At 59.9% G+C, this 12,252-nt stretch overlaps 1 protein-coding gene across 3 annotated transcripts; it reads left to right on the top strand.

The window, feature by feature from the left end:
* Window positions 1-2,452: 2,452 nt before the first annotated feature.
* On the top strand, window positions 2,453-11,449 carry LOC116271708 (phosphatidylinositol 4-phosphate 5-kinase type-1 gamma-like). 3 transcript variants are annotated; one of them, XM_031660128.1, is made up of 4 exons: window positions 2,453-3,203; window positions 4,271-4,348; window positions 8,098-8,181; window positions 8,467-11,449. In XM_031660128.1, exons 1-4 carry the CDS (start codon window positions 3,084-3,086, stop codon window positions 8,467-8,469), a joined length of 285 nt encoding a protein of 94 aa, XP_031515988.1. In that variant the 5' UTR covers window positions 2,453-3,083; the 3' UTR covers window positions 8,470-11,449. The 3 variants fall into 3 exon arrangements, 1 of the variants encoding a protein (XP_031515988.1); XR_004180419.1 differs by lacking the exon at window positions 4,271-4,348; XR_004180420.1 differs by lacking the exons at window positions 4,271-4,348; window positions 8,098-8,181.
* The last annotated feature ends 803 nt before the right edge of the window (window positions 11,450-12,252 follow it).

Below are 12,252 nucleotides of genomic sequence, written 5' to 3'. Positions count from 1 at the left end.
CAATCTCAGCTCACTGCAAGCTCTGCCTCCCGGGTTTACGCCATTCTTCTGCCTCAGCCTCCCGAGTAGCTGGAACTACAGGCGCCCGCCACCTCCTCCGGCTAGTTTTTTGTATTTTTTAGTAGAGACGGGGTTTCACCGTGTTAGCCAGGATGGTCTCGATCTCCTGACCTCGTGATCTGCCCGTTTCGGCCTCCCAAAGTGCTGGGATTACAGGCTTGAGCCACCGCGCCCGGCCTATTTCTATTTTTTTGTGAGACAGAATATTGCTCTGTTGCCCAGGCTGGGGGACAGTGGCTTTATCTTGGCTCACTACAGCCTCCACCTCCTGGGTTCAAGTGATTCTTCTGCCTCAGCCTCCCAAGTAGCTGGGACTACAGGTGCCCACCACCACACCTGGCTAATTTTTTTGTGTGTTTCAGTAGAGACAGGGTTTCTCCCATCACCTAACTGGGCAGGCTGGTCTCAAACTCCTGACCTCAGCCGGGCACGGTGACTCACGCCTGTAATCCCAGCACTTTGGGAGGCCAAGGCAGGCGGATCACGAAGTCAGGAGATCAAGACCATCCTGGCTAACACGGTGAAACCCCATCTCTACTGAAAAATAGCAAAACTTAGTCGGGCGTGGCCGAGATCGTGCCACTGCACTCCAGCCTGGGCAACAGAGCAAGATTCTGCCTCAAAAAAAAAAAAAAAACTCCTGATCTGAAGTGATCTGCCCATCTTGGCCTCCCAGAATGCTGGGCTTAATTCTATTGAGTTTTGATTTGAAAAAAGAGGTTTAAAAGAAGTATCTATGTTTTAAAAAACGTAGGACACGATGGTTGTGGCCCTTTTGGGGATATGGCGTCACCTGCTGTTATTTTCTTTGAGACAGAGTCTTGCTCTGTTGCCCAGGCTGGAGTGCAGCAGTGTGATTTCGGCTCCCTGCAACCTCCACCTCCTGGGCTCAAGCGAATCTCCTGCCTCAGCCTCCTGAGTAGCTGGGATTACAGGCGCTCACCACCACACCCAGCTAATTTTTTTGTATTTGTAGTAGAGATGGGGTTTCACCATATTGACCAGGCTGGTCTCGAATTCCTGACTTCAGGTGATTCTCCTGCCTCGATCTCCCACAATGCTGGGATAACAGGTGTGAGCCCCGTGCTGGCCCCTGCGTGTCTTTACTTTTTCGTGGTTTTTTTTGTTTTTTTTTTTTTTTTGAGGTGGAGTCTTGGTCTGTCACCCAGTCTGGAGTGCAGTGGCACAATCTCGGGTCACTGCAAGCTCCGCCTCCCGGGTTCAAGCCATTCTCCTACCTCATCCTCCCGAGTAGCTGGGACTACAGGCACCCGCCACCACACCCAGCTAATTTTTTGTATTTTTTAGTAGAGATGGGGTTTCACTCTGTTAGGCAGGATGGTCTCGATCTCCTGACCACTTGATCCGCCCACCTAGGCCTCCCAAAGTGCTGAGATTACAGGCGTGAGCCACTGTGCCTGGCCTTTTTTTTTTTTTTTTTGAGACAAGGTCTTGCTCTGTCTCCCAGGCTGGAGAGCAATGGCGTGAACTCGGCTCGCTGCAACCTCTGCCCCCTGGGTTCAAGTGATTCTCCTGCCTCAGCCTCCCACCAGGCCTGGCTAATTTTTTGTATTTTTGGTAGAGACGGGGTTTCACTGTGTTAGCCAGGATGGTCTCGATCTCCTGACCTCGTGATCTGCCTGCCTCGGCCTCCCAAAGTGCTGGGATTACAGGCTCGACTCCCGGCCTGTCTTTACTTTTTTGTCATCTATCTGGTGTGTGTAATCCCATGCTTGCATTGTTACCAGATTCTTCTTGCCTTTTTAATGATTTTTGCTTGAGATGCTTTTTTTATTTTTGTTCCAAGAGAGCTTTTTTAGCACTCACATCAGCAGAGACCGAAAAATAAAGCCCTGAGGGTTTATCTTCCACCCGGTGCTCCTGCCACTGTCAGCTCCTTGCCATTGCCAAACCTCGCACCATGAAATTTCAGGCTTTGCTAAAAGGAACTGAACCTCCGATGTGGCAGGAGGGCGTGTTTACCCTCATTCACGGGATGAACACTGTGCACCGTGTGGCCATAGCCAAGGCCAAGGCCGTTCCTCACCTCCTCTCTGTGCCTCCATTTCCGGAAATGCAACACAGCAGTAGCCGCACCCTCTGCATCCCCCCTAATAGACTCAGTGGGTTAATCACAGGAGCTGGCCCTGGCATGTAGTAAGTGCTCAGTGAAAAGGAGAGAGAGGCTGGGCTCGGGGGCTCCCATCTGTGATCCCTCCTAAAGGAGGCTGAGGCAGGAGGGTTGCTTGACCCCACAAGTTGGAGACCTGCCTGGGCAACATAATGAGACCCCATCGCTACAGAATAAAAAAAAAATTTGTTGGGTGTAGCAGTACACACCTATAGTCTCAACTACTTGGGAGGCCAAGGTTGGAGGATCGCTTGAGCCGGGAGGTGGAGGCTACAGTGAGCCGTGATTACACCACTGCATGCCAGCCTGGCTGATGGAACGAGAGCCTGTCTCAAACACATCAATAAAGAAGAAAGAAGGTCTGATCCCAGTGGCTAGGTGCCATCTCTCCCCACTTTACAGATGAGGAAACTGAAATTCAGAGGAGGAACCGGCCCTCCCAGGGTGGCACAGCTGGTGAGGGTGAGGCCAGCACCTGCCCACAGGTGTGTGTGTCTGAGCTGGGAGTAGCAGGGCCACGCTGTCAGTGGGCTGGCTGGTCACTCCTAGGGTCAGCATTTGGGGGCTGCTTGGGAGGTTTGTTCTGATTTGCGTTAAATGGCAGGCACAGGAACGCGTGGCCTGTGACCAGCTGTCTGGGTTTTCGGCACAGGAGCTTGTGGCCTGTGATCAGCTGTCTGGGTTTTCGGCGCAGGAGCGTGTGGCCTGTGATCAGCTGCCTGGGTTTTCGGCGCAGGAGCGTGTGGCCTGTGGTCAGCTGCCTGGGATTTCGTCTCAGTGATGACCGTGTGAAGCCCCTGCCTGGATCCTGAGTGGGGGCGCAGGGAGCCTCTGTGTGGGGGCTGAGGGTCAAGACCCTCTGTCTATCCCTGTCCCCAGGGTGGAGGCTTCCATGGCCGGGGCCGCTGCCGCTGTTGAAGCAGAAACTGCCAGCCAGGCCTCGGACGAGGAGGGCGCACCCGCCAGCCAGGCCTCGGACGAGGAGGACACGCCCGCCACTGACATCTACTTTGTAAGTGCCCCGGGCTCTTCTTGCCACCGGCTCGTCAACCAGACTCTCTCACACACGCTCCACTGTGTGCACACCGTGTACACACAGCCACACACAGGCCCGTGAGTGTGCCCTGTCGACCCACCCACATGCTCTCTCACCAGCCAGCACTCTCATGACACGCCTACACGCACTCACCAGCCACGTTCACACCCACCTTCTCTTCCTGGTCTAACCCCACGGGGTGAGAATCTCCTCCAGACCAGGCCTGTCTGGACCTTCTCCCTGTCGCCGTGGGCGTGGCCAGGTGGGCCCATCCTTGAGGAGGACCAGGGGACCGGGCAGTGGCAGGAGGGCTTCACGCTCCCACGCTGTGGGCTGGGGACTCATGACTGCTACTGGGCAGGGCTGGGTCTGCCCGGACCTGGGATCCCTGCCCCCCGCTTGCCAGGGTCTGGGTGAGGCAGCTGCCGGGCAACCAGCAAGGCCTCGGGTATCCAGGTAGTGTCTCCACTCCCCAGTGGTCCCACTCAGGTCAGGCAGCCCCAGGTCACAGGGAGGGCTGGAGGCTGCAGCCCACTTCCCAGATGGTTTGTTCTTACCCTCCTGGGAAGGTGGGCTGGGCACAGGCACCAGGCCTCAGGGCCCGTTTTGCGGGCACCTACTGGCTGCTTCATAACTAACTCCCCTGCTTTGTCTCCAGTGGCGCCTCTGGGGTTCCCATGTCCCCACCTGGCCCTGGAGAAGGGAGGGACGGGCCGCGTGCCTGTGCCCCCAGCCACCCCATGTCGTCACCCCTTTCCCCAGGACTGGTTCGTGCGTGTCCTGGTCTCTGGATGGTACGGGGGCCCTGGGGGCCACGTCCTGCTGTGTGTCTGTGTGCTGATGCCCTGCTGGGTGGGCAGCGGAGAAGGGAGAAGGGTCCTCGGTCCCACCCTGGCACCCCCCACCTTCTGCTTGGCAGTCAGCTGTGCCCACCCGCTCCCCGCTGCCTCCCTCCACCTCTCCCACCCGACCACGGGGGTAGCCGCCTCATCCGCTATCCTCTTTTCCTTCCTCCTCTGGCCCGCCCGGCCTGCCCCGTCCAGTTCACGGATGGGAGGTACTGGATTTACTCTCCCCACCATCGCCGACTGCGGGCCATGACGCTGAGCGCCTCAGGGACTGTAAGTGACCGCAGCCGGCCACCCTGGGGAGAAGGGGCGGTGCCCCTCGGGCAGCAGGGAGCTGCAGGTCCCCGGCCAGAAGCTCAGTGTCTGACGTCCGTTGTTTTCCAGAAGGGCTTTGGGGAAATCACGGCCGCGGTTGAGGTCAGCCACGCTGGCCCCGGACCGGGTGCTGGGCTGCGTGCACCACTGGGAATGTCACTTAGCCCCATGTCGAACCGGGCACTCCATAGGGCGACACCATCGCCAGGTGCACAGCTGAGGCCCAGGGTCTGCCTCGGACCCCGGCCGGACCCCAACCAGCCCCTCTCTGCCCCTGGACCCAGCCCTCCCATGTCAGGGTGTCTTGGGTGGATGCTTCTCACTCGTACAGACCTGGCTCCCCTGGCCTACCTGACTGTATAGGGGAGGTCGCACAGGTCAGCAGAGCGGCTGCAGAGCCAGGCTCTGAACTGCAGGGCCATGGAGACGGGGAGGAGATGGTCTCTCCGCACCCACCTCACAGATGGAGGTGCTGAGGCCTCAGCTCCCCTGGGAGCCTGGGAGACCACACGGTTTAGTCAAAATCCAGATCCCCAAGCTCTCAAGGAGTTCCCCCTGGGACGCCACATGGGCCCCACGTAGCCGTGAGATCCTCAGGGCCTGCTGTGGTCATTATGACCAATAAGCAAGGGGCCCAGAGAGGCTAAGAGACCTGCCCAGCGCCGCACAGCCAGAACAGGGCGCAGACCCAAAGCAGGAGTGTCTCCTCAAGACAAAGCCCCCGCCGAGGCCGCCGTGACTCCCCGCCCATCAGCAGACCTCTCTGAACACTGCTGTGTGCCAGGCACTGTGGAGTGATCCCCGGGAGGTGGAGACCACTTCCCAGGCTGCTCCAGGCAGCTCCGTCCCACAGAGCCAGCAGGAAGCCAGCCACCGCAGACCCACGCCCCGGAGATTGTCAGGGAGCTCCCAGAGGGGCCTGCTGGGAGGGGGAGCACTGGAGAGACCCAGCAGCCCTGCCGGTCACCCCACCACAGGCAGGGAGCCGTTCGCAGAGGCCGCCTACAGAGGGGGGTGCCTGGACTTTGAAAAACACCTGGTTTGAAAGGGCAGATGTGGGGAGGGTGGCCTCAGCAGCAGGCACAGCAGAAGTGTGGGGGCCAGAGGGGAGGCAGGGCACCCCAAAGCCTGGGGTGTTCAAGACACCCCAAAGCCTGAGTGCTGAAGAGGCTGTGCCCTTGGTTCTGGTCTTCCTGGGGTCACCTGGTTCTGGGTCCCAGCTGCCACTGCCCCCCACTTCCCCCCTGCCCAGCTGGTGGCTGAGGAGGTCCCTCTCTGTCCCCCCAACTCCTGCAGGACAAGGAAACCAGCTGTTCTGCCCTTTTTTTTTTTTTTTTTCTTTTTTGAGATAGAGTCTCGCTCTGTCGCACGGGTTGGAGTGCAATGGCATGATCTCAGCTCACTGCAACCTCCACCTCCCGGGTACAAGCGATTCTCCTGCCTCAGCTTCCTGAGTAACTGAGAATACAGGTGCCTGCCACCACGCCTGGCTAATTTTGGGTTTTTTGTTTGTTTTTTTTCGAGACGGAGCTTTACTCTGTCGCCCAGGCTGGAATGCAGTGGCTTAATCTCGGCTCACTGCAACCTCCGCCGCCTGGGTTCAAGCAATTTTCCTGCCTCAGCCTCCTGAGTAGCTGGGATTACAGGCTTCTGCCACCATGCCCTGATAATTTTTTGTATTTTTAGTAGAGATGGGGTTTCACCATGTTGGTCAGGCTGGTCCCGAACTCCTGACCTCAGGTGATCCGCCTGCCTCAGCCTCCCAAAGTGCTGGGATTTCAGGCGTCAGCCACCACGCCCAGCCTTAATCTTTGTATTTTTAGTAAAGATGGGGTTTCACCATGTTGGTCAGGCTGGTCTGGAACTCCTGACCTCAAGTGATCCACCTGCCTCAGCCTCCCAAAGTGCTGGGATGACAGGCATGAGCCCCTGCACCTGGCCTGTACCCCCATTTCTAACGCTGTAGCAGAAGGGTACTATCGTCCCTGCCCAGGTGCTGTGTGCACGGTGCCGCCCAGGACACCCCTCCCAGAGAGCAGCTCTGAGTGGCTGCTGCCACCCTCCTCCCTGCGGGCCAGCTCTTTCAGGGCTCAGGTGGGGACCCTGTTTTGGCCCCACATTTTCAAGTCCCCATGGGAGCCATCAGTGCAGCCACCAAATCAGTACCAAGCACACACGCAGGCTTCCCACACCGGGCTCTCGAGGGACATTGCAGGGGCGGACCTGACCTGCCGTTCCCACATCGGAAATTCCAGGCTACATTTGCTATCCTCCCAGAGGAATGGGCAAGGCCTGCGCTGGGGTCCCGGCCCCTCGGTGCAGGAGTCAGTCCTCCGCGATGGCAGCCTCGCAGGGCAGGAGCACGCTGCCCTCGGTGCCCAGGGGCCGGGAACGGGGGTCTGGTGGGAGCTGTAGGATGGGGCAGGGTGGAGTGAGCACAGAAGTGAGCCCTTTAGAGGGGGCATGGAGCCAGGACCCGAGGCAGGGAGAGGCAGTGCCTCTGCAGGTGAGGCCTGGGCTCACCTGGAGCACGAGGGAGGCTCCTGCTGGCCCAGGCTGGGAGCTGGGAGCTGGCACAGGCAGGGGCGCAGGCCCGATAAGGAGGCATGGGTTGGCCTGGGCAGTGGGTGGGCAGCGCTGTCCTGACTGGAAGGACAAGCAGTGGGTCTTGGGGTGACGGACTGGGTTGTGGCTGTGACAAGTTTAGGGGCCGAGGGCTGCCAGGTGGACGTGGCCAGGCAGCTGTGTATTCAGGCCTGACACTTCAGGCTGAGGCCGGGCCTGGTGGAAATTCACAGGTCGTCTGTGCCAGGAGGGGTGTTGAACGCTGGGGTGGTAACAGAGGCCCAAGAGAGAGGAGGATGCAACAAGAAGACAGGGAGGCCAGGCTGGAGCCCTGAGGAAGCAGCCTGGGGGCAGGAGAAGCAGAGGGAGCTTGAGGGGTCGGGGGCTCCTCAGTGGGCGGGGCGGAGGTGTTTGAGGAATGCACCCTTCATCCCTCCCCAGATCCCACCCAGACCTGGGACCCCTCACGCAGGCACAGCTGGGAAGAGATGTCCGTGTCCCAGCACACGGCCCTGCCTGTGCCTAGCCCTGAACTTGGCCCTCCCTCTGCCCCGCTGCTCAGGAAGGTGTCTCCTGGCTCTTGCAGGGTGGGCGGTCCGAGCCTGAGTCTCTCCCGAGCACATCTGTGCTGGCAGAGGGGGCTGGCCCTGCCCACGGGCAGCCACGTGTTCAGGTCCTGAAAGGCTTCTGGGTTGGGAAGTAGGTCCGGCACCCTGACCTACCAGGACCCTCACAGAGAGCCCCCAGGAGCCTGTGCGCTGGTGCCCATGGCATAGGCAGGATTGGGGGCTGTGGTGGGGCCGGGCTGTGGAGGAGGAGGAGGAACACTCGGTGCTCCAGGTTGTGACCCCCACCCGCTTCCGCCGGTTCTGTCACCTGCTGTCTCAGGCCCTGCCTTGACTGAACTAACCGCTTTCTGCCGCCCGCCCCGCCCTGCCACGCTGAGCTGAGACCCGGGCCCGTCCAGGTTGGGAGCAGGTCCACCAGGTCAGAGAGGGCAGCCAGGCTGAGCCACCCCTTGTCTTCCGTGGGGGATTCGCCTCTTTTATGTTCTCCTGTCTCTTCCTTCCTCCCTCTGCCTCTCTTGCGCCTCCTCGCACCCTGCTCTTCTGCGCCCTCCTGCACGCGCGCCCTCCCGCCAGCCCACCGATGAGAGGAGCTGGGTGTACTCCCCACTCCACTATAGCGCCCAGGCCCCCCCGGCCTCCGACGGCGAGAGCGACACAGTAAGTGCGGCCCAGGTGTGCCCGCCGGCCCTGTGGGCTCCAAGGTCCTACTGAGCGTGGTCCCCAGCCACTGGGACAGGCAGGGACTGAGGCCTGGGGCGGGAGGGCACAGGTGGCCCAGAGCTCCACCCTGGGCTCTCTGGCTCTGAGGTGGCCGTGGGGTAAGTGTCTCAGGGCCTGTGTTGGCCCAAGGAAGCCAGTCCCTGGCAGGGGGCCTGGCGGGTGGCCTGGGGTGGGCCTCGCCCCGCCCGTCGCCCACCTTCATTTATCCTCTTGCTCTTACAGTAATTTCTATGCAGTCCCCAACCCAGAGCCGAGCTCCACTTTCACTCCGGCTGCCCCTGGAGGCGCTGCCCACCCTGCTGAGGCCCAGAGCTCGGGAGATGCCCGCCTCGCCGCCCCATTGGACCTCATCCTCCCCCTGCACGGATGTCGATGGCCGGACCCCTCCCCAGCAAGCCTCCCAGGGCCCCGGCACCCCCATCGGCAGCCTGCCCCAGTGAGACTGACCCTCCCGAGCGGCAAATCGCATTTGAGTCCTTACTCGGCCCAGAGACAGAAGCACGTGTGTGCTGTTTTAGTAAAAGACCAAAAAAGACAAAAACCCAAACCAGATGAAGAGCCCCCGCCCACTGCACTCTGGTTCTCTGCTGTGCCTGCATGTGTCCTGAGGAGGGAGCCAGGCTGTTCCCGGTGGCCTCTGGGACCTGAGCCCCAGGGGCCCCATCAGCCTGCAGAGGGGACGGCTGGGGTCCCAAGCCACTCTGCCTCCGTCCACCTGGGAAGCGGACCCTCCGGCCCTCAGCTTGGGTTTGGGGGCCTCAGTGCAGGACATCTGGCCTGAGCATCGACTGTGGGGACAGCCCTCGCCCTGCCAAACACTGCGGCCACGCAGCAGCTGTGTTCCCGCCACAGTGGGGCCCTGACACCCACCTTCCAGGTGCCCCTCGAGCAAAAGCCTCTGGCGCCTCCGATCCAGACCCACCACCGCTGGAGGGCCAGGCCTCCTCTCCCCCAGGCCACTACCCATTCTGGCGGAGCTCAGGGCTGGGGACTTGTCGTTCTCTTCCGATGTGGGCCACTCGGCAACTGGCACGGAGGGCTCAGGCAACAGAGACGCTTTCTCCGCGGACGGACGGAGCGGGAGGCCGCGCCTTGGGCCACAGGAGACCAGCTCAGGGTGGAAGGTCAGGCTCCCCGACCCCTCCACCTGGAGGCACGGCCAAGGGGGCCAGGCGCGGCTCCACAGGAGTCTCCTTCAGGACTGGCGTGGGTGCCGCGGCCTCTTTCTTGGTTAAGTGACGTGATGTCTCTGAGGAGAGGAGAGACTGCTTCCGGCTCACCCCCCTCCAAGAGGGCAGCACTCCCGGTGGTGGGACTGAGCCCAGACTGCCCTGGGGCAGCTTCCTGGGGCCGCTGCGCTCAGAGGGTGCTGGTTGGAGTCGAGAGCTCGGCACAGTCGCCCACCCTGCCCTTCCCCAGGACCCCTGAGAGGGGCTTGTTGGTGATGGCCGTGGGGTTCCCCACTCCCAAGATGTGCCCAGGATGGGAGGAGCTGGCGTGGAAGCTGCACCTTCGGGAAGAATTCCTCTCCAGCCCTGGCAGAGCCTGGTGTGGGGTCTGAGACGGCCAGAGAACCTCCCAGGCAGGGCTCTGTGTTTTGTCTGTTGCAAGCTCTGTACAACACCACGTCACCCGCTCTTCACATCCTGTCGGCCTCCCGCACAGCCCACGCGCTGCGCCTGGAAGGGCCCTGCTGTGGAGGAGCCGGCCCCATCCCCGAGGCCCTCAGCAAGGACACGCTCCACGAGAGCAGCCCTTCCACTCTCCGCCGAGGAGAGGGGCTCACCCTCCTCGGGAACCGGCTACCCGCGTGGCTCCCGTCAGGACCAGCCCGCGTGGGGTGCTCCCTGCCTGCTTGAAGGGTCTGTCCAGCCCTGGGAAGCCACCTTGGCCCCAGTTCACAGCCTGGTGCTCATCTGCTGGCACCGGGCATCCACCAATCAGCTTCCCCCATCCCTCCGAAGGACACCCGGCGGGCATCCCCCAGGGAGGCGGGGGCAGAGATCAGAAGGGGTGTCTGGGACCTGGATGACCAACAGGGACAGGGGCATTGTCGTCATCTCAAAGGCCCACACCCCCAGAGGCCACACTGAGCCTCCCAGGGAGCCCTCGAGTCCCCGTGCCCAGAGCCCTGGCACCAGAGACGCGGAGAGCCTGTGGGGGTGACTCGGAGCAGCAGGTGTGGTCCCAGGCAGGCAGCACCACGTCCAGGGCAGCCTCCCTCCGCTGAGCGAGTCACATGATACCAGTGCCCGGCCAACACTCCCTTGCAGGAGAAATTTGCAAACCTCTGTGGATACCACATTTCCATTTTTGTGTTGTCTCCAAGGCCCCTTTGGAGATCTACTTTGTTGGTTGTGTTTTTTCGTTCCTTTCAGAGAACTGTAAACCGAGGCTGAAGTGCCCCACTGACTGTGCCGAGGGGCGGGGGCAGGAGGACGGCAAGACCTATTTATAATATTTAGCAAACTCGGCCTCCCTCAGATCCCCCGCGAGGGAGGCCGCTGGACCCACCCCGCTGTCCCCCACGAAAGAAGTCTGTAAATACCTTGGTGACCAATGCCCACTTCCCCTCCTGGGTCACCTCTGATGGCCGCCGTCCACTGAGAATGTGGACAGTGTCCAAATTCCTGTACTGTAATGACTAAAAGGCGTTTTCTCTGAGACTGACAAGGCAGAAACTTCCATGTGTCTCCTGCCAGGCTCTGTCCCCCTACGCCATCCCAACATGTCCCCGTTCCCCCGAAACCTGGCTCAGTGCAATACTCCCGTTGCCATGGGGTCTTTCACCATGGTACTGTCTCCACAGCCCCTCAGTCCCCACCCCAGGATAGGCGCCCACCACCTCCTCGTCTCCGGTGGTCAATCGCTCCTCCTGTCCCCACCCCAGTCCCATTTTTATGGCTGAACTGATTCTGAAACAAAACGAAACTGCAAACCTCGTGTGTCTTAACTCCCCCCCCGGGGATTCCACTGCATTCCTCTGCCCCGTGGTCTGGTGCGTGACAATCCAAAGCGCCGTGCCTCGTGGCCGAGACGAGGGTGCTGTGTCCCTCAAACCCAGAGCCGTGGGCGCCTCTGAAACCATACAGCCACTCCTGGCCCCAAACAACACTGGTTTGCAGCCCAGGTTCCCCGCCCACCCATCCCCACCACACCCCGTCTTTTTAGAGGTCTCTCTAATAAATCGGGTAATAAGCATCCACCCGCTTGTCTGCCTTTCTGTGGGTTCCGGGGTCTGGTTGGGAGTTTGAGGACTGACTTTGTTTTCTGTTTTTTTTTTTTTTTTTTTTTTTTTTTTTGAGATGGAGTCTCCTGTCACCCAGGCTGGAGTGCAGTGGTGCAATCTCAGCTCACTGCAACCTCTGCCTCCCAGGTTCAAGCCATTCTCCTGCCTCAGCCTCCCGAGTAGCTGGGATTACAGGCGCGCACCACCACGCCCGGCTATTTTTTTTGTATTTTTAGTAGAGACGGGGTTTCACCATGTTGGCCAGGCTAGTCTCAAACTCCTGACCTCAAAGGACCTGCCCGCCTCAGCCTCCCAAATTGCTGAGATTACAGGCATGAGCCACCGCGCCTGGCCTGAGGTCTGACTTTGAATCTTAGAGAAGAAAGAAACCTTTGTGAGATTGATGCTAATATCAGTAATAGAACCCAAACACCTTACCGGTTGTGAACCTCCTTTAGGTCCCAGTTCAGCTCAGAAAACATCTGTGCTTCCAACATCTGTGCAGCCCTCCAAAGTTTGTATTTGTTCTGCTAGGGCGGTTCAAATTCAGTCAGGTTTGGACCCCTTGAAGGGAAAAGATTTCTCTTAGGTCTCCCAGATTGAGAAACTACATGGAAAGTAAGATAGGCCGGGCGCGGTGGCTCAAGCCTGTAATCCCAGCACTTTGGGAGGCTGAGACGGGCGGATCACGAGATCAGGAGTTTGAGACCATCCTGGCTAACACGGTGAAACCCCGTCTCTACTAAAAAATACAAAAAAAAAAAAAAAAAAAAAAACTA

The sequence above is a fragment of the Papio anubis genome, chromosome 20, assembly GCF_008728515.1.
Source record: "Papio anubis isolate 15944 chromosome 20, Panubis1.0, whole genome shotgun sequence".
NCBI lineage: Eukaryota > Metazoa > Chordata > Mammalia > Primates > Cercopithecidae > Papio > Papio anubis.
The sequence above is the reverse complement of the archived record's forward strand: the minus strand, read 5'-3'. Positions and strand labels throughout refer to the sequence as shown.